Here is a 21,197-nt window from a genome sequence, read left to right on the forward strand (position 1 = left end):
ACTGTTCTGTAAAAAATGACCAACAGGATAATTTCAGAAAGGCCTGGAGAGACTTACATGAACTGATGCTGAGTGAAATGAGCAGGACCAGGAGCTCATTATATACTTCAACAACAATACTATATGATGACCAGTTCTGATGGACCAGGCCATCCTCAGCAACGAGATCAACCAAATCATTTCTAATGGAGCAGTAATGAACTGAACTAGCTATGCCCAGAAAAAGAACTCTGGGAGATGACTAAAAACCATTACATTGAATTCCCAATCGCTATATTTATGCACACCCGCATTTTTGATTTCCTTCACAAGCTAATTGTACAATATTTCAGAATCTGATTCTTTTTCTACAGCAAAATAACGTTTTGGTCATGTATACTTATTGTGTATCTAATTTATATTTTAATATATTTAACATCTACTGGTCATCCTGCCATCTAGGGGAGGGAGTGGGGGGGGGGGTAAGAGGTGAAAAATTGGAACAAGAGGTTTGGCAATTGTTAATGCTGTAAAGTTACCCATGTATATATCCTGTAAATAAAAGGCTATTAAATAAAAATAAAATAAAATAAAAAAAAGAAAACAGTGTGCTCATCATTTCTTATAGAACAGTTATATTCCATTACATTCATATACTATAACTTTATTAGCCATCCCTCAGTTGATGAACGTTCATTCAATTTCCATTTTCTTGGATACTACAAAAAGAGCTGCTACAAACATTTTTTGTACACGTGGGTCTTTCCTTTTTTATGATCTCTTTGGAATACAAGCCCAGTAGCAAAACTGCTGCACAGTTTTATAGAATTTTGGACATAATTCCAAATTGCAAATTTTTTGCAGCAAACTTCTTTGATAAAATTTTCACATCCCAGATATATGAGAATTTAATTCAAGTTTATAATACTAAACACTATTCTAGAGTATTAAAAGGCAGTTTTCAAAGGAAGAAATAGCCCTATTGAAGAAAAATTTCAAATTGCCAATAATTAAAGAAATGCAAATTAATCCTGAGGTTTTACCTCAAACTCATCAGATTGGCAAAAAAATGACAAAAGAAGAGATTTGTAAAATGTTGGAGGGACTGCAGGAAAACACAAACACCACTCCATTGTTGGTAGAGCTTATACCATCCATTCTGGAAAGCAATTTGTAGCTGTGCACAAAAGGATAGTTGGTAAGCTGTTCATAATCCCTCCTAGATCTGGACCTCTAAGAAATCAAAAATAGTGAGAAATAACCCCAAACTGGAGAATAAGAAAGTGTCCACCTATTAGAGAATGGCTTAACCTACTGTAGTGTATGAATGTAGTAGATGGTTGTTATGCCATTAGAAATGATGCAATAGACTCAGAGAAAACTAAGAAAATCTCTATAATGTAGATTGAAGTGACCAAAAATAAAGGAATAATTTATACAATGACAACATTATAGAGAAAAACAACTTTGAGAGTCTTTATAATTCTTGAGTATTGAAATGACAAATCGGGATTCCAGAGACCTTATGATGAATCATACCACCCACACTAGCTAGAAAGAAGATTTAAGAATGAGACACATTATATTTATACATGGCTAATATGGGGATGTATTTTGTTGGAAATGAATATTGTAAGAATTTATTTTATTCTACTGGGGTCTAGAAGAAAGATAAGAACTTGTATAGATATATGTTAGAACTTAGTATATCTTCTCAGGAGTCATTCTTCCTCATAATTTCACATTTGTTTTTGTTTGTTTTGTTGTTCTTCCCACTTAAATTTTTTTAATCATTCTATATATTGTTTTTACTGGTCCTACTTAATTCTGTATCAGTTTATAATGAGCATTCCTATGCTTTTCAAAATTTCTTATAGTCATCAATTTTAGTGTGCTTTTATGTTCCATTATATTGATGCATGAACTCTAATTTATTTTACTATCATGTTTGTGAAAAGTTGGGGTCAATTAAAGAATTTGAAGTTTTCCAAAGAAATCCCAGACTACTTTTCTCCTTTTATTTAATTCTGGGAACAATTTATTCACCTGTAGTTTATATCCTAGATATTGATATAAAAGCTTTATGGGGGTATCCATCCCAAAGTATATCAAAATTTAGTAATAGATATTCTTTGTCATATATTTATCTAAATTTAGTAATAGAGTGAATTTGTTAGAGAATGCAGAGAAGGAAGAGCTGAACTGTGGCATTTGAGAGATATTGAGAGATTCTTTAGTCTAGGAAAAAAGTTTTAAAAATCCATACCCTAGAGTGTTTGAAGTCCTTCATAATTTCACTCCCCACTTTTCATTTCATTTCATATTACTCCTCTCCAAGAACTCTGTTACAGTCAAATTGGCTTGCTCCTTGTTCTCTTTGGACATTTACTTCCTTACCTGGGTATGGATGGTTGCCCATTTCTTGAATGCATTCCTTTCTTGTAGGTTACATTAACTGAATTACTAGCTTTCTCAAAATAATTTGATTTTTATATAAACTTTTTTTAATCCTACTCCCAGTTATCACCATTTTCACTTTCTTAAAATTACTTTATATTATTTTGTTTGTACTTTGCATTTATTTACATTTGTACATATTATATCCTTTAGTAGGATACTAAAGAACTGGAAGTTCTTAGAGTGTGTTATAAATAATAGGTACATGGTAAATTTTAGTTGAATTGAAAAAAGACAGTTACTAAATACCTACCTACAATATGCAATAGGAGCTTGAAGCTGAACATTCAAAGACAAAATGGAAAAAAAAAATTCCTGATTTCTTGGAAAGTTTTTCTAGTTCTTTTCCACATAATTAGGGAATGGGTTTAGTTTATTTTTATTTTAGTACTTTCAGTTGTTGACTCATTTTTGCTTTGTCAAAAGGTATTTAAATTTTTTTTAACTCTTCTAAGCTGCCATGAAAAGTTGTACTAGATAGAGAGACAGCCATGAAATCCACATGATGATGTGGAATTCAAGTCTGGCTTCTGATTGATTGTTTCAATACAGGTTAATCACTTTACTTGTCCAGTCAACTCTCTTTAACTGTATGTAGTTGCTGATATGCATGAGGGATGGAGTTCTTATATTGAGGGTTCTTCATAACCATACCCATTCCTTCTCCCACCCTTCCCTACCCCCAAAAAAGGAGGGAAAAACTATCAAAACAGATTGGAAATGTAATTGCTTTTTTTGTTCCTAGATATGAATTATTTGCATAGGGATATAATGTCAATTACGCTAAGATCATGCAATTTTTTTTTCCAGGAGGAAAGGACAGACGAAGTGGCCTCATTCTGACCATTCCATTATGCCTTGAACAGACAAATATGGATGAGTTGAGTGTTACTTTGGACTATCTTCTCAGCATTCCAAGGTGACTTTAAAGGTGTTATTTTTTCCAACTTTAGTATATTTATTTAATTACTGATAAAATAGGATAAAATGTGTCTTGGTGATTTAAAGGTTTGAAAAAACTAATAAAAGTCAAATTAAAGAGCAGATCAATTAAGAATTGTTAAATTTATATTATAAAAGAGTTATTTGCTCTACAAGGGAAGTTATAACATAGATTCTGTAACTCATAAGGATTCTTTATTCTTTTGGGAATGTTCCTTATTCTTTTCTGTTTAATTGTATATTGAATGCTTCCTTATATACTGCAGGAATATTTTTGAAGGTGTAAGGAGGTTATTATGCACAATTATTTAAAAAAAATTTTTTTTACTCAGAATATATTATTTTGTTTTCAAGGAAAAGGTATAATCTTTAAGAAACAGGAAAAATTAGCAAGCATAATTCCTGAGAGTTGAAAACTTCCTTGATGTGATTTATTAAAATCTCCCTATATCATTCAGTCTGTAAGTAATGAGTAAGACTAATTGTGTACTTACTAGGTATTGTGCTAAGTGCTGGTGATATGAAGTCAGAAATGAAACAGTTCCTGCTTTCAAGGAGTTTACATGTTACCACATAAATACATATATGTATTCATGTTTACTCAGCACACGATACACATATATCTCGTACACAGTACATATATACACAATGCATACATATACAAACAAATACAAGGTATTTTTTTGAGTGAGAAGCATTGACAGCTTGAAACATCAGGACAGACTTCATTTAAAAAGTGGGACTTGAACTGACTTTTGAAAGAAACTACAGATTCTGAATCATAGAAGTAAGGACAGTAGGAATCATATAGCTTAAATATCAAGCAAGAGCGTAAGGAATAATAGAATAGGGTTAGATCCCAGAGAGTCTGACCAAAGATTCAGATGGAATAGAATGTGTGAGGAACAGCAAGACTGCCAGTTTGGTTGAATAACAGAATATGTGAAAGAGAGGAGATTAATGTATAGAAGGTCTGAAAAAATGTTTGGAGCCAATTTCTAAAGCTCTTTAAATGCCAAACAGGGGATTTCTTATTTAATTCTAGCAGCATTTGGAAATTATTGGATTTTATTTAACAGGGGAGTGACATGTTCAAATCTGTGCTTTAGGAATGTCACTTTGGCAATTGAATGGAGAATGGATTATCAGAGTAAGATTTCAGAAGGGAAGTGGATTTGGGGAAAAGGATAATTAGTTTTCTTTTTGACATGTTGAATTTGAAAGGCATATAGGAAGGACATCCAATGGGAAATGTCTATTAGGCAGTTAATGATGCAGTACTGGAGTTTAGGAGAGAGACTTGGGTTAGATATATAGACCTAGAAGTAATCTTCATAGAGATGATAAATACTTATGAACTGATGAATTCACCAAAAAAGAGTGTAAACAGAAATGAAAAGTGAACTCAGGAAAGAGCCTTAGAGCTCACCCACACTTAACGGGGAGGGAAGTGCTGGGTTATAATTCAACAAAGAAGATTGAGTGGGATTGGTTGTGCAAGTAGGAGGAGAAACAGTAAAGAACAGTGTCATGAATAGAAGAAAAGGATGTTCAAAAATATCTAAAGATTTAAAAAGGATGAGGATTAAGAAAAGAACATTAGATTTGGCATATAAGAAATTATTGGTCATTTTTCAGAGAACAATTTTGGTTCACTGATGAGGTCATAAATCAGATGCAGAGAATCCTAAGATAGTTGAACTAGAATTGAGGAATGTTTCCTGTATGTTTCCAATATTTAGTTCAGTTCAATGCAGGTCAATTCAGTTCAGTAAATATACTCTGGATGCCAGGGATACAGAAATAAAATAAGATAAAAATTCTACCCTTGAAAAGATTTTAGTCTGATAAAAGGAATAAATATGTATACAAATATTTATAATAGAAATCAGAATGTGAGAATTGCAAGGGATTGAAGTCCACTTTGGCATTAGAAAAATACTGGTTTTCCTGTTCTCTCCTTTTAGAAAATATGAAAGAAATGGTGTATAGGAAAGCAAAAGGATCATTCATAGTATGGCAATAAACTGTGGATTGATTAGAGGACTGGGTTCATATTTATCCACTTCAATATGGAGTTTTCAGAACTGCTATGACTGGCCTTGTGCTTTCTTCTTTTTCCTGTAATAAGTTGGTTATAGGGACCTGGGGATTTAGAGAGAAAATAAAGATTTAGAGAATGAAAAGATAATATTTAAATTGAAAACAAATATCTTATTAAAGAATAAAAAATAATATGACATAAATTAGGGAATCAAAGAACGTCTTTAAGATATTTGAACACAAATTGCAGGGTTGGAGCTAAGATGGTTGGGTGTAGACAGCAACCCAGCTAAATTCTCCCAAAATCCCTTCCAAATTTAACTTCTTAAATTAAATTTTGGATCAGCAGAGCCAACAAAGATTGGGGTGAGACAATTTTCTAGCCTAAAACAACATAGGAGGTTGGCAGGAGAGGTCTGTGACACTGGAGTTCAGGTTGGCTTAGAGTGTTTGGGAGCTGCGATAGCAGCAGCTTTGGGAATTCTCAGGTTAGAGATAGGAACGGGGTTGGACAGCTGGTCAGAAAGAAAATATAAGAAATCCTTTGCTGGCATTGATTGCTACTGGCTCTTATTGGCAGCTCTGTTGCCCAGGATAGAGAGAGGTGCTTGTGGTATATCATAATGGAGCATGGGACCTGTTCACAATTCCCAGGCCAAGAGAAGTGTTAGCTTGCAACTACAGAAGATCAGGCGTAAAAACCAGAGTAGAGACCAGGAGAGGAATGAAGCTTTTTTCTGGCTTGCCATAACTTTAGAAGTACCCAAAACTTAAAGATCCTTAGAATTAGATCTGAAAATATTAGTATAAAATAAAAGCCTGAAGCTTGGGTCAGTACTTGCCCACTCTCAGATGATCAGAGCCTAACTTTAACATAAAGTTCAAAATCAAGAAATAGGCTGGGAAAAAAAAGGAGCAAAGAAGAAAAAAAACAACTTTCCCCTAAAAAGCTGCTACAATGCTAGGGAAGATGAAGGTACAATCCTAGAAGACAACAGTGTGAAAATATCCACAACCAAGCCTGTCGGAGTTATTAAAGAATTAAAGAAAAAGATAAAGAATAGTCAAGGAAAAATTAAGGAAGAAAATGTGAATGATGCAAGAAAATTCCAAAAAGAAAATTAATAGCTTGGAAAAAGAGGCATAAGAAATACAGAAGGACATAACTCCTTCAAAAACAGAATTGGCCTAATGGTTAAAAAAGGCACAAAAATTCACAGAATAGAATTTAAGAAGCAGAATTGGCCAAATAAAAAAGAGGTACTAAAGTTAACTGAACAAAATCATTTCTTCTTTTATTTATTAGAATTCTGTCTCTATTAACAAATGTGAAAGATGTTACTTTAATTTTAATATTGTATTTCTAAGTCTTTATTTAAAGGCAATTATAGATTAGCAAATGCAAAATAAATGCACCTTTAAAAACAAAACAAAATAAAAAACATTTCAATGACAAACATTAAACCCTAATCTTGCTAATCTGTTGTCCATTTTATCATGTACGTAACAGAATGAAATGCAGTGAAAAAATTAATCTTCACATAAATTCTATAAGAAAGCTAAGAAAATAATTTCTTAAAAATTAAAATTGGGCACTGGAAGCTAGTGACTCCATACGACATCAAAAACACTGAAATTGCAAAAGAATGAAGGAAAAGAAGAAAAAGTGAAAAATCTCATCAGAACAACAACTGACTTGGAAAATAGATTGCAGCAATATAATATAAAATATAAGATTTATTGAACTACTTAAAAGCTTTGATCAAAAAAAGTGTATAGACATTATGTTTCAAAAAATTATTAAGGGAAACTTTCCTAATATCTTAGATGCAGAGGGTAAAATAGAAAATGAAAGAATCCACTGATTACCTCTTGAAAGAGATCACAAAATGAAAACTCCAGTTATATTATAGCCAAATTCTAGAACTCCCATGCCAAGAAGAAAATAGTGAAAATGGCCAGAAACAATCAATTTGAATACCATGAAGCCATAGTCAGGATCACACAAGATTTAGCAGAGTGAAAGGAATGAAAGGTTTTAGCATATGATATTCTGGAAGACAAAGGTGCTATGATTACAAGCAAGAATATACAGCCAAAATGAGTATAATTCTTCAGGGGAAAAAATGAATATTTGATGAAACAGTGGACTTTCAAGGATTCCTGATTAAAAGAGCAGAGCTGAGTAGAAAATTTGACATTCAAGCAGAAGATATGAGGGAAGTAAGAAAAGATAACTATGAAAGAATGATCATAAGGGACCCAAAAAACCTAAATTGTTTACATTCCTACATAGAAATATAATTATAACTCCCTAGAACTTTTTCAATTGGGGTTGTTTGAAATAATCTTCAAAGAAAAAGGGCATAAATGTGAATCCTTTTTGTTAAGATGATTGTCCTCTGTTACCCCTTCATTGTGAAGGGCTGAGAAAGAGGTATGTATTGGGAGAAGGGGGAAAGGAGTAGGAGAATGGGGGGAAAATTTTTTTCACATAATTGAGGCATTCAAGAAGAATGTTTATAGTGTTAGGGAAAATGGGAAATAGAGTGGTGGGCAATGCTTGAATCTCACTTTCATTGGAATCGATTCAAAAAGGGAAAAATGTACATGCACACACTCAGTTGCATATGGAAATCTATATTACACAATAGGAAAATAGGGAAAGGGGAGAAGAAAGTGGAGGTAGGGAATATGATAAAAGGGAAGGCAGTGATTAGAAACAAAATAGACTTCTAAGGAGGGACAAAGTAAAAACAGAGAAGGATGCACTGAAGAAAATAGAATGGTGCGAAATACACAGTAATCAAAACCCTGAATGTTAATGGAATGAGTTCATCTATAAAATGGAAACAAATAGCAAAGTGGATTAGATACCAGAATCCAGCAATATATTGTTTACAAGAAACACACTTGAAACAGAAAGACACACACCACGTTAAAATAAAGGGTTGGAATAGAATTTCAGCTGAAGTCAAAAAGGCAAGGATAGCAATCATGACCTCAGACAAGCAGAAGCAAAAATAGACATAATTAAGAGAGATAACCTGGAAAATTACATTCTGTTAAAAAGACACCATAGACAGTGAAGTAACATCAAAAAATTTTGCATGTTTTTCTGATGAAGGCCATGTTTCTCATATATTAGTAAATAAGTCAGTTATACATGTAAGCCATTGTCATCCAGGGATATGAACAGTTTTCATAAGAAGTCAAAACTATACAGCTATATTAAAAATGCTTTAGCTCACTGTTTATTAGAGAAAATTAAAATGACTTGGAGATACCAGTTTACAACTATCATAAATGACAAATGTTGAATGAAGGAAAATTGATACACTAATAAACTATTGGTAGAATTGTGAAATGGTCCAATCATTCTGGAGAATAATTTGGAACTATGCCAAGGAACTATAAAACTGTGTATACAATGTCTTTGATTTAGCAATAACAGTACTAGGTCTGTATCCTAAAAAGATTAAAGAAACTGGAAAAGGACCTATATGTAGTCTTTTTATGATCAAGCTGGTTTCAGAAGGAAAAAACAAAACAACACATGGCAAGATCTATATGAACTGATGCTAAAATGAAATGAGAAGAACCCGGAGATCACTATATACAGTAAAAGGAATTTTATGATGATGATGACTATGAAATATTTGACTACTTTGATCTCTATAATGATCCAAGACAATTCCAAAGGCCTCATGATGAAAAAAGTGCTTCCTATCTCCAGAGAGAGAGAGGATAGAGCATGAAGGAGTTGTCTCACAACATTGATACTGGGATATGACTATAAAATATTGTGACTGATTTTTAATTTAACCAGTTGAAACATCTGTTGTGCAACAAAAGGAATATTATATTCCAAAGTGGTTTCATTGGCACCATTTATCTAATACTGTTGCCATTGCTTAAAAACAATTGTTCTTTTGAAATTACTTTCAAAACGAATACTTTTGTTTTAATTCCTATATAAAGATGTTTATAAAAGACAAATATTTAAGGAAAAAGTTGATTCATAATAGATGAGTAATTGAGAATAAGTAATGAACTATGTAGATCTTCAGCTGCAGTAACTTGTTATATAATACAGCATGAAAAAATTGTCAGTTCATTGAGAACATATTTAAAAATGTTTAAAAGTAATTTGCAGACATGGCATTATCATTTTAGCAAATATTTTCATGTCATTATTGTGTTGAATTGGCTGTATCTAAGCAAGAAAATCGACCATTTCTAAAATATTCAAGTATTAAATTGACACTGTCTTAACAGAAATATGTCTTGAATAGAAAATTTTTAAAAATGCTATATTATTTAAATAATAAGAATTGTAGGTAGAATATTTGACTCATTTATTGAAGTACATAAAGAATAAATGATTCCCAAATTAAAAGAAGTTAAAATAATTTTATTTTATTGAAAAAGATATCCAAATATTCAAGATAGATTTCACCTTTTATTTTTGGTAAAAGCAAGGGTTGTTTTAACTATTTAAACATTTTGGACCGAGGTATCAAAAGCATTTAATATCCCTAGTCACATTTCTATTTTTTTGAAATAATAATGCTTCTTTTTATATAAATATAGCAATTATATTTATATAAATATCTTTAGAATTAGCTAGCAGGGCAATTTGGAAAATATATGGAAATACTTTCTTTAAAAGTTGAGACATACAAAGGATATGAACAGACAGTTTTCAGATGAAAAAATTAAAGCCATTTCTGGTCACATGAGAAAATGATCTAAATCCCTATTCTTTAGAGAAATACAAATTAAGACAACTTTTAGGTACTACTATACACCTCTCAGATTGGCTGAGATGACAGAAAAAGATAAAGATAAATGTTGGAGGGGATGTGGGAAAACAGGGATGTTAATGCATTGTTGGTAGAGTTGTGAATTTATTCAACCATTCTGGAGAACAATATGGAACTATGCCCAAAAGGCTATCAAACTGTGCATATCCTTTGATGCAGCAAAGTCTCTATTGGGTCTGTATCTAAAAGAGATCTTTAAAAAAGGGAAAAATATACATATATGTAAAAATGGTTGTAACAACTCTTTTTGTAGTAGCCATGTCTCCTAGTTTTGAATATCTTTGGATTTGTATGCTATACTCCATTACTACCCAGCTTTTAAAAGAATTGCCAAAATTATTATTTTTTTTTATTGATAAAACACATACATGGGTAATTCTTCAACATTGACCCCTGCAAAAACTTCCATTTCAACTTTTCCCCTCCTTCCCCTCACCCCACCCCCACCCCAGACGGCAGGCAGTCCCCTACATGTTAAACATGTTAAAATAGATGTTAAATACAATGTATGTGTACATATTTATACAGTTATCTTGTTGCACAAGAAAAAGTAGATTTAGAAAGAAGGTAAACATAACCAGGGAAGAAAAAAAAATGTAAGCAAACAACAACAGAATACAAATGCTATGTTGTGGTCCACACTCATTTCCCAGTATTCTTTTGCTGGGTGTAGCTGGTTCTGTTCATCACTGATCAGTTGGAACTGATTTGGATCCTCTCATTGCCAAAGAGAGCCACTTCCATCAGAATTGATCCTCATATAGTATTGTTGAAGTGTATAATGATCTCCTGATTCTGCTCATTTCACTTAGCAACAGAAGAATTGCTAAAATTATTGATAAAACTTTTGGTAAATGATAGTTTTAGAGTTATTCATGCCTTTTACTATAGATGCTAACTTTATTACTTTTGTAATCCTAAAGTGATAAATTAATTTAAAATATGTTAATTAAATGCTTCATATTACATTTTTGAAAGAAAAAACTATCTTTCCCAATAAATAGAAAAAAGAAAATAAGACTTTGTGTTAGGTTTATGTATTAAAATTTAATTTATAAGAGCAGTTTAGGAGACAGTACAGTAATGTAGTTTCTTTCCCCAAGATTAAAATTATAACCATACTTAATTGTATGATTTTTTTTTCAGGAAAAAAAATTCCTGGAGTTAATTTATTCAGAACTTTCTTTAATATAAGATTAAGTCAAAATCACTATGAAAATAAACCAGTAATTCAAATTTTGAGGAACTTTGATGAACGTGTCTTTTTCTTGCTTTGTTTTGTTTTAAATAAAGATAGTAGGCAGGACTGTGAATTGAGCCATCCATTCTGGAAAAGGGTTTGGAATTATGCTAAATGTTAACTAAGATGGCCATGCCCTTTGACTCAGAGATCCCACTTAATAGGCAGATATTCCAAAGAGATAAAAAAATAGCAAGATCCTATATATTGCAGAATATTAACAGTAGCACTTTTTGTGGAAACAACTGAAAACAAAATAGATGCTTATACATTGGAGAATGGCTGAACTGACTGTATTATGTGAATGGAATCAAATGGAATCAAGTGTACTTTAGGATGATTGTGAAGAATTTCAAGAAACTTAGAAAGACATGAACTGAATCAGAAAGAAGCAAGTAAAGTTAGGACAGCGGCATATTCAGTGATGGTAATTGTGAGTTGGAGAGAACAGCAAAACCAATAAAACTTATTTACTATTATGAAATAAATAATAAGAGATGAACAATACACTTGACTTTTTTATATTTCTAGTGTTCAGGGTATATAGATAGGAAATGATGTAGGGGTTGTCAGTGTTGGTTGATGTGTTGGGTTAGTTTTACTGAACTACTTTCCACTCTCCCTCTGTTTTTTATTTCATAAGGGATGGTTTACTAGGTAGGAAGAAAGGGAGGGATATGTTTGAAAGTAAAGGTGGCATAAAAACAAAAGGTAACAATAACATTTTTAAGTACAAAAATATTAAAAACCCATTTTGAGAAGAATTGATGGATTGTATTCTGATATATAAACATCACAATATTAATAAAACATTTTTGGTCCTTTTAAACCTTTCATTAGATTAGGGAAATGTGGCTTGACCTGTGATTTCATTGTCAGGCAACTAATTCCCTGATGTAGAAATTCTCTCTCTTATTGTAGAGAGAAATTCTCTCTCTTATTGTAGATTATCTTCTTGTCACTTGATAGTCTGAGAAAGTTAACACTGAGAAGTTAAGTGATTTGAATCATACAGCCAGTATTTATATGAGGCAGAATTTGAACTCATGTCCTCTGAACATTAAGATCAGTTTTCTGTTGACTACATAATGTTGCTTCAATCTCAATAAGATACCATTTAGAAGATTACTGTTTCCTGGAAAAAAATACTGCCTTTTAAAAAATTACTAAGCAGAATAACAGATGGCATTTTTTTTTTTAAAAGTACAATTAGGCTATTAGTGTAACTCATATTTCAAAACTGCTGTATTTTTCTTGGCATGTAGGTGGTATTTAGTAGTTGATTGACTGTAGTAAGATTTGCTGTTTTCTTTGGAGTCTTTTCTCATTTGACTTGATATAAACTTTGCCTTTCTCTGTTATATCATTAACTTTTTCTAGCAAATGAAATAATGTTACTGGCACTAAATTAACATAAGGAAGTACAAAAATGATATAATACCAATCCATTACTTGTTTAATGCTGTATAAGATGTGCATTTGGTAACACAATTTTCATTTATTTCCTGCCAAATTCATCCTTCATTTCTTGTCTAATTTATGCCATGTTGAAATTATATTTCTGAAGAGTAGAAGGTAGAGTATATATTCTGTTTTACTGAATTCCCTGTTTAATATAAGGCTACCATTTTACAGATGAAGACACTGTAATTCAAACTAAAACTAAAGCCAATTATTTTGATTCTTTGGCTTTTGCCTGGAACAGTGGGTTTTCTTTCTGTCTTGATATTTTTATTGCCTAATTTAGTTTGTGACTTATGAAATTTAATCTGAAGTAGGGAAATCATTCCCTTGGTAAACCGAGATGATACTACAAAAGAAATTAATCTGTTGTAATTTAGATCAAGTCAGATTGCTTCCTGTGTTCAAGAAGCTTTAAAGCTGCATTTTGCATAATTTATATTTTGAAATATAGTTCTCTTTAAAATATCATCTGAAGCTTATTTTTATACTTATGTTTTATTTTATTTTATTTTTTTATTTCAGTGAGAAGTGTAAGGCTAGAGGATTTACTGTGATAGTGGATGGCAGAAAATCACAGTGGAATGTGGTAAAAACAGTTGTCTTAATGTTACAGGTAAATTGAATTTTCTGCTATATGAGTAAATTGTTTTGTCTTGCAGCTGCTAGTCAATGTACTGAAACATTGTAATAGTTGAATTATTTCATTGGAAAAGAAGCAAGCCAATAAGAATTCCCTAGCTCATTTATAAGGCCTAGATTCCATGACCAAACATTCTATGAACTTTAAAGAAATGATTGTTCTCTAGAATGTTCATATAACTTTGTGGGTTGTTGAGTTTCTATGGGATTTAATTATCATTGCAAAAATAGATTTAAACTTTTTAAAAAAATTAAATAAGAATGAGGAATTGTAAATCTGTATTTAATGTATATTGCTTCTGGATGACATTTTCTTGTAACAAAATATGTTTAAATAGTTAAGAGTTTTATGAGGAGAGTTGTCATTCTAAGCTAATTAGAATCAAAAAAGATTATTTAACTTTGGCTCCTCCTTCACTTTTGCTTATGACAAATAGCATTTATACTAAGCATTGTATTTTATTAGGCCCTGTAAGGAACTACAAAGGGAGGAAATTTAAACTGCAGAGCAGGAACCACATCTAGTATATCTTTGTGTCCCCCCCCCACTCCCTTATCCTCAACATGCTGTTTTGTACATAAAACACTGTAAGAATTGGTGATGGGCGTGCATATAGTTTCTCCATTTCTTAAGGAGCTTATAAATGAGAAAGGGACACAATATAGGTAAGCAGGGTGAAAAGAATGATTGACAAGCATGTGCTGGATCAAGGGATTTGTTTACAAAAAGTTCTTGAAGAAAGGGCAAATTCTTAAATGAGGTATGAAACTGGAAAAAGTCTGTGTGTGCAAAGGAAAAACCTCTTTATGGGGGGGAGCTTCCTTGGAAAGCAGGACTTTGGAGAGCAGCTGGGAATGCCACTAGTTGGACCCAGAAGTGGGGATAGCTGATGGAAAGCTGTGAAACTCTTGATCAAAAATTTTAATTGAATTTCAGAATCATTTGGAAGCTCTTTCAAGGTTCGTAGAGTAGTAGAATTTACAGTTATTTCTTAAAGAAGATGAGCTTTATATTCTGCACTTAATATGGAGATACTGTTAATCTGACTCTAATCCCAAGCAAGTCACTTAAGTTTCTTTAAGATGAGGGTATTGGATCAGAGCGCTTGGACCATTGATGGAAATTTGGAATGTCTATAAAACATGAAATGAACTTGAAAGCAGGTGGACTGACGTCTGTGGTTTTTTTTTTTTTTTAAACCATAAGTCTTCTCTTAGTTCAACCTGACCCATAAGTACAATTGTTTTCATCCCTGCTACTCTTCCTCTCCTACCATAAATTGACCAGAGCTATTCCCTTTATGTTAGACAACAAAAGTAAAGTCCTTTTCTCTATAAGGTTATTCTTTGTGTTCTAATGCTTAGAATTTAATTGGGAATAATAGAACTGGCATCCTTGTAACTGAAATTTTTTTTTTTTTACTTGAACATTAACTATGAGTCAGATTTATTTTACCAACTAACTTTTTCCTAGAATATTTTCCTTCATTGCATTTGAGCCCTATTATAGCTGAAAGAATTATATTTTCAACCAAATTCTAATCAGTAATCATTAAAAAACATAAGGACAGTTAATGAGTGATCTAGCTCTCAGTTTCTTTTCTGAGAGGAACAATCTTTGATCCATCACTTATCCACAAAATTTCTTGTGCTTTTCTCACAAGGAGAGTGGATATAGAAGACATGGTACTATTAGGTAGTGCCTAAATAATTAGGGCAAAAATTAATTAATTAATGGATCAATTGGAGGAAAGTATCTAATAGAGTACTCTTTAGCAGTGTTCTCAAACTTATGCAGTTCAACATTTGTATCAGTGATTGTATAAGGGTAAAAGCCATGCTTATCAAAATTATAAGTAAAGCGAAGCTAGGGAGGATAATTAACATTTTGGATGATGAAGAGTTGAGTCTAGGTAAGATGAAATGTAATGTGGATAAATATTATATTTTTACTTGAAAAAATCAACTTTAGAGTATAAGATATCCCTGGAGAATTTGAAAATGACAATGGTTTTAGTGCGTTGTATGTTCAATATGCCTTAATGTGACAGTGCAGTGGGAGGTAGTGGCATATTGTCCCAAAATAATTAATATTGTAATTATTTTCTTTTTGTAAATATGTTTCTTAAAAGTTAGTACATTTTATAGTCTGAAAAAGTGAATTTTATTACATGAGAAATAATTGTAAAAAATGGAAATGCTTCTGTAATTGTTTGAATTTACTTGTTCTAAAGAACTTCTGTCTGTTTGATTTAAAAAAAATGCATAAGTATTACACTGATACTTTTGGGAAATCTATATTTTATTATGCCATGAAAAGCCCATGTTACAAAATATAAAACTTCTAAACCATTAGGAATTTGGGTTTTACCTTGCTATATCTTCATTACTTTAGTTGAAAGAGTAATAAAATCCAAAACAATTGACTGGACATTGCTGAATCAGTTAGCTTTGTGAAATTTTTGTTAATCGCTATTTTTATTTTCTTATCATGAGTATGTTTGGAAATTTGGAATTTTGCCAGTATTGTATTAAGTTTATATTTTTTCAAAAAGGTGATATTAATTCCATTATTGACTAGTCTTATGTCACACACAAGTGGCACTGATTATAGTAATAATAGAGATAATGTTTTTCTCTTTTAGTCTTCTTTTGCTTTTTTTCTAAATGTGTAATTTGAAATTTCATTTTCAATGTATTTTGCAGAATGTTGTTCCAGCTGAGGTATCACTTGTTTGTGTAGTAAAACCAGATGAATTTTGGGATAAGAAAGTTACACATTTTTGTTTTTGGAAGGAGAAAGATAGACTTGGCTTTGAGGTAAGTTTATATTTTACCAATAACAATGACTTTTATGAATTTATATTCTTGGTATTTTAGATCTTTTATGATGTATTTTGATGACAAAATATTTTCTTTCTCAAGTATTCATTATTTAAGAAAATCTTAACTGATATTAAATTACATCCAAGAGCTTGGGAGTAGGAGAAAAAACACTGCATTGAGAGAAAGAATTGAGAAATAAAAGTATGTGCAGAATATTTTTACATATATATGTATTTGTATAATTATACACACACCTATTTTTGTATAGTGGTAGCCATCTCAAGGGTGGGTGACAGGAAGAAGAGAAAATAATGTATAATTTAAAAGAAATAGCAAGTTGTACACAATAGAATTGCAGTTTTATGTGCAGTTTTTTTAAAAACTATGTTATTGAAATGCTTGTTTTAATCCATAAATTAAAAATAAAAAATTTAAAACTGATCAGAAAATTTAAGTTTGTATTGCAGGGAGGATATTTTTTAGCTTTTTGATCTTGAGCAATTCATTTAATTTCTGAAATTTAGGTTCTGTGTGTAAATTAGTAACACTTGTACCACCTAGGCCGTAGTGAACAATAAATAAAATAAAGTGTTTCAGCACTTTATAAACCTTGAAGTCTTATGAAATTATAAGCTATTGTTATTCTAAACATTTTTGGACTTACACTTCACTATTTATACTTATTTATTTGGGATATGTAGTGATAAGTTTCCCTAAAATTGTTAAAACATATTCAATCATATTGATGTTGCTAAAATATTATTAATAGCATCAATAAAATATTGATGATATTTTAGTGAGAGCAGATTTATTTTAAAGCTATTAATGTTGTAGGTTTCATCTTTATTTCATTTTTTAAAAATTTTACATAATGTATGTAATGTACACATAAGTTATTTAAATGTACATATGCCAGGGATAGGGCATATAGGTGATATAGTGGATAGAGTGCTGGACCTGAACTCAGGGAGACTTGTTTTTTGAATTCAAATGTGGCCTCAGATACATACTAGCTGTGTGATTCTGGGAAAGCTCTTAACCCTTTTTACTTCAGTTTCCTTATCATAAAAAAAGGTAGAGAAAGAAGTAAAAGACCCCTCTAGTAGGGTCACAGAATCAGACACAACTGAACATTGATGATAAATGCACTCTCTCTCTCTCTAGATATATAATATATATATATATATATATAATTAAACACACACACACTTTCTTAAATTTCACATACACATACCAGTATATTGAGGATAGGAATGTATGCTTAAAACTAAAATGTTGTAGAATACTAGTCCAGATTTTTGTGCAGTTGTATAGATACTACATAGAACTGATCAATGCATTAATATATGCATCTCGAAAACTTACTCTTGGATAATTAGCTAGACCCAGGAAAAGAGAGGACTGGATTGTTTTTAGGAAATTATACAGTGATTTTAATGACTATTTGCTCTTTGGAAAAAAGGCCTTTTTTCCTCTTAACCATCTGTATGCTTTTGGTAATTTGACATGACATAATCATTAAAACTTCTACTTTCTTTTATTTTTCAAAATACATGCAAAGATAGTTTTTAACATTCACCTGTGCAAAATCTTGTATGCAAATTTTTCTCCCTCCATTCCCAAATGCCTGTCTCTTAGACAGCAAGCAATTCAGTATAGGTTAAACATGTGCAGTTCTTCTAAACATAGTTCTATATTTATCATGTTGCACAAGAAAAATCAGATCAAAAGAAAAAAAAAGCAAGCAAACAGCAATAACAAAGGTGAAAATACTATGTTGTGATTCACATTCAGTCTCCATAATCCTCTTTCTGGATGCACATGGCTCTCTCTATCACAAGTCTATTGGAATTGCCTTGAATAACCTCATTGTTGAAAAGAGCCCAGTCCATCACAATTGATCATCACATAATCTTGTTTTGCTGTATATGTTATCTTGGCTCTACTTAACTTCACTTAGCATCAATTCATGTAGGTCTTTACAGATTTTTCTGAAATCACTCTGTTCATTTTTTGTAGAACAAGAATAATCCATTGCATTCATATATCATAACTTAGCCATTCTCCAACTGATGGGCATCCACCCAGTTTCTAGTTCCTTGCCACTACAAAAAGAACTGCTACAAACATTTTAATACTTGTGGGTCCTTTTCCTTTTTTTATGATCTCTTTGGGATACAAGCCCAGTAAGAGACATTGTTGGATCAGAGGGTACGCACAGTTTTATAGTCCTTTGGGCATAGATCCAAATTGCTCTCCAGATTGGTTGGATCAGTTCACAACTCCACCAACAGTGCATCAGTGTCCCAGTATTTCTACATTCCCTCTAACATTTATCATTATCTTTTCCTGTCATTTTAACCAATCTGAGAGGTATGAAGTGGTACCTCAGATAAAACCTCTACTTTCAGAAAATAAAACTTGTGAGTCCAGAATGAGCATTCCATTCTTATATGTGCCTCTTAGAATCTTTAATTTCCTTAATGATCTGCTCATGTGTCGGTAACATTAAGACTTTTCTTATTTCTCCATTCCTGCTTCCTGATCCCTACCTTGTATAGTGTTCTCTCCTTCATCAGATTCTTTTATATTTACTTATCTATATACATGTTTCCTCCTTCCTCCCATCCAAATTCAAACTTCTTGGAAACCTATGACTTTTTTTTTCCCTTTGTGTTCTCAACACAGTGACCTACCACATTGACCTTAATAAATACTGAAATCAAATTGGTCAACAGGAGGTTGCTTCAGAATGATAGGAAAATTTCCTAAACACAGAGGAGTATGGTATAGAAATAGTTCAGAACTTTTTCCTAGAGTAGTTAACTATATCTGAAATTTAAGAGGGTAGGTCTGAGAAGAATGATTATTACTATATGAGATATGCTAAGGTCAGTAGGGTGATGATACAGAGTAGAATAACAATGTAATAGCAAAAAAATAATTCCTAGATTGGGTTCAAATTAAGGGTGATCATTCCTGGAAAGGAATGGAGAGTAGTAAAACTTCAGTAGTGAGGCAGGAACACTAGATTTTCCTTTTATTGCTCGCCTGTTTATTCTACAGCCAATCCCCATTTTACTCTGCCCATACTGATTGTTTTGGAATGCTTCAATATCTTCCCATACTTTCAGATGCCAAAATTCTTATGTACCTGAACCTGAGTACCTAATATACTCATAGTGTATTTGAAGTATATATTATACAAATAATACTCTAGGTTCTCCCCACTATTTTTAGCAAACAGCTGAGAGTTCTGTCTGGAAATGGATCATCTTAACCCTGGTGATAACAAGAGGGATTGCTAATTCCTTTTTTATATCATTTGGTTGTCAGTTGAAGAATCCCCTGGCTCTAAGTTACTTAAGATTTTAGTGATTTGCTTATGTAACTAGCATTTAGCAGAGTGGCCTAGCATAATGCCTTTTGAATTTTTATGTCATTTGTGACCTGTCAGGCTCTGAGGGGTAGTAACAAGACTCAAGGAAGTGAGATAATCATATTGGAATTCTGGTGGACTATGTATTTAGAAAACTGAGCTGGAGGCTAGGAGGGTATGATGCATAGAACGAGGATAGAGCTTCTTTACAAGGACAAAAGCATTTTAATCCATAAAATTTTAAACCATATTTACATTGTGCCTAAAACTTTTAAACTTTAATTTAAAATAACAACAATGGTGTCTTTAAGCATCTTAATATTTTAATTTATTCATCAATATAAACAATTCTAGTACCAATTACCATGTTTTCTCTTGGGTTAATATCAATGATAAGCTTCATTAAGTAGAGACAACCATATTGATCTACAGTAAACTAAATTATGCATATAATTTAAATTTTTTTGTTATTCATGAAACTTACCCCATAATTTAAGTTAGAATAATATGTAATTTTCTGTATTTACCATACCAGTGTTATTAATTGGTGACGTATTAATTAATTGGATCCTTAACTAAATTTTGCTAAATTAAATTTTGTGTATAGGGTGAAAGTAAAGAGTATAGAGCAACCAAAATATAAATATCAGACTCACATTTGATGTAATGCAAATAAATCTAATCTAGTTGTCTTGAAGGTTCTTAAGTCATTTAAGACGTCACATTTCTTTTGAAAGTTGACATTATTGGTAATCATTTTTCCTTCAGTTTAAATGTGACTGGAGTCCACATGAAGATTGCGTCAGTTTTAAGAGAAGAAACTTGTGGCTCTTTTTCCACATCCTTGACCTATGTGAGAATTGTAGGACCCACCAATATTTATATTCTTTTAACTCAAGTCTTATGTGTGTAAGGTCAGACTTTTCACTTTAGCCCAAGAACCCTGAATATTTAAGAATGTAGAAGTATTGCAATATTGCTATAGTTGATTGGGAGGGGAAATACTGTGAGAATTCTATAGATCCTGAATTTTTTATGGAGGCATTTGCCTTTCTATGGAGTTCTTCTGTTCTATTTTTATACTGATATTAGAAGTAAGCTTCTTCATAGAAGCATTCTATATAGTAACAAAAAGATTAGGTGATGATCAACTGTGATGGATTTGGCTCTTCTTAATAAATAATGAGGTAATTCAAGGCAGTTCCAATAGACTTGGGTGGAAAATGCCAATCACATCCAGAAAGAGAATTATGGAGACTGAAATGTGGATCAGAGCTTTTCACTTTTTTTTTCCTTTTGGTCTAATTTTTCTTATACAACATGATAAATACGGAAATATATTTAAAAGGATTGCACATATTTAATCTATATCAGATTGCTTGTTGTCTTAGGGAGGGAGGGA

General features: G+C 31.8%; 1 protein-coding gene across 4 annotated transcripts in view; it reads left to right on the plus strand.

The window, feature by feature from the left end:
* Positions 1 to 21,197, plus strand: part of SESTD1 (SEC14 and spectrin domain containing 1) — a 111,994-nt gene that overhangs the window by 45,328 nt on the left and 45,469 nt on the right. For all 4 annotated transcript variants that reach the window (XM_031960384.1, XM_031960383.1, XM_031960386.1 and 1 more), the window contains 3 exons: positions 3,247 to 3,355; positions 13,474 to 13,564; positions 16,297 to 16,410. In XM_031960384.1, coding sequence (XP_031816244.1) covers positions 3,247 to 3,355; positions 13,474 to 13,564; positions 16,297 to 16,410 — 314 coding nt within the window. The remainder of the gene's footprint in view (positions 1 to 3,246; positions 3,356 to 13,473; positions 13,565 to 16,296; positions 16,411 to 21,197) is intronic.

The sequence above is a fragment of the Sarcophilus harrisii genome, chromosome 3 (assembly GCF_902635505.1).
Source record: "Sarcophilus harrisii chromosome 3, mSarHar1.11, whole genome shotgun sequence".
Lineage (NCBI taxonomy): Eukaryota > Metazoa > Chordata > Mammalia > Dasyuromorphia > Dasyuridae > Sarcophilus > Sarcophilus harrisii.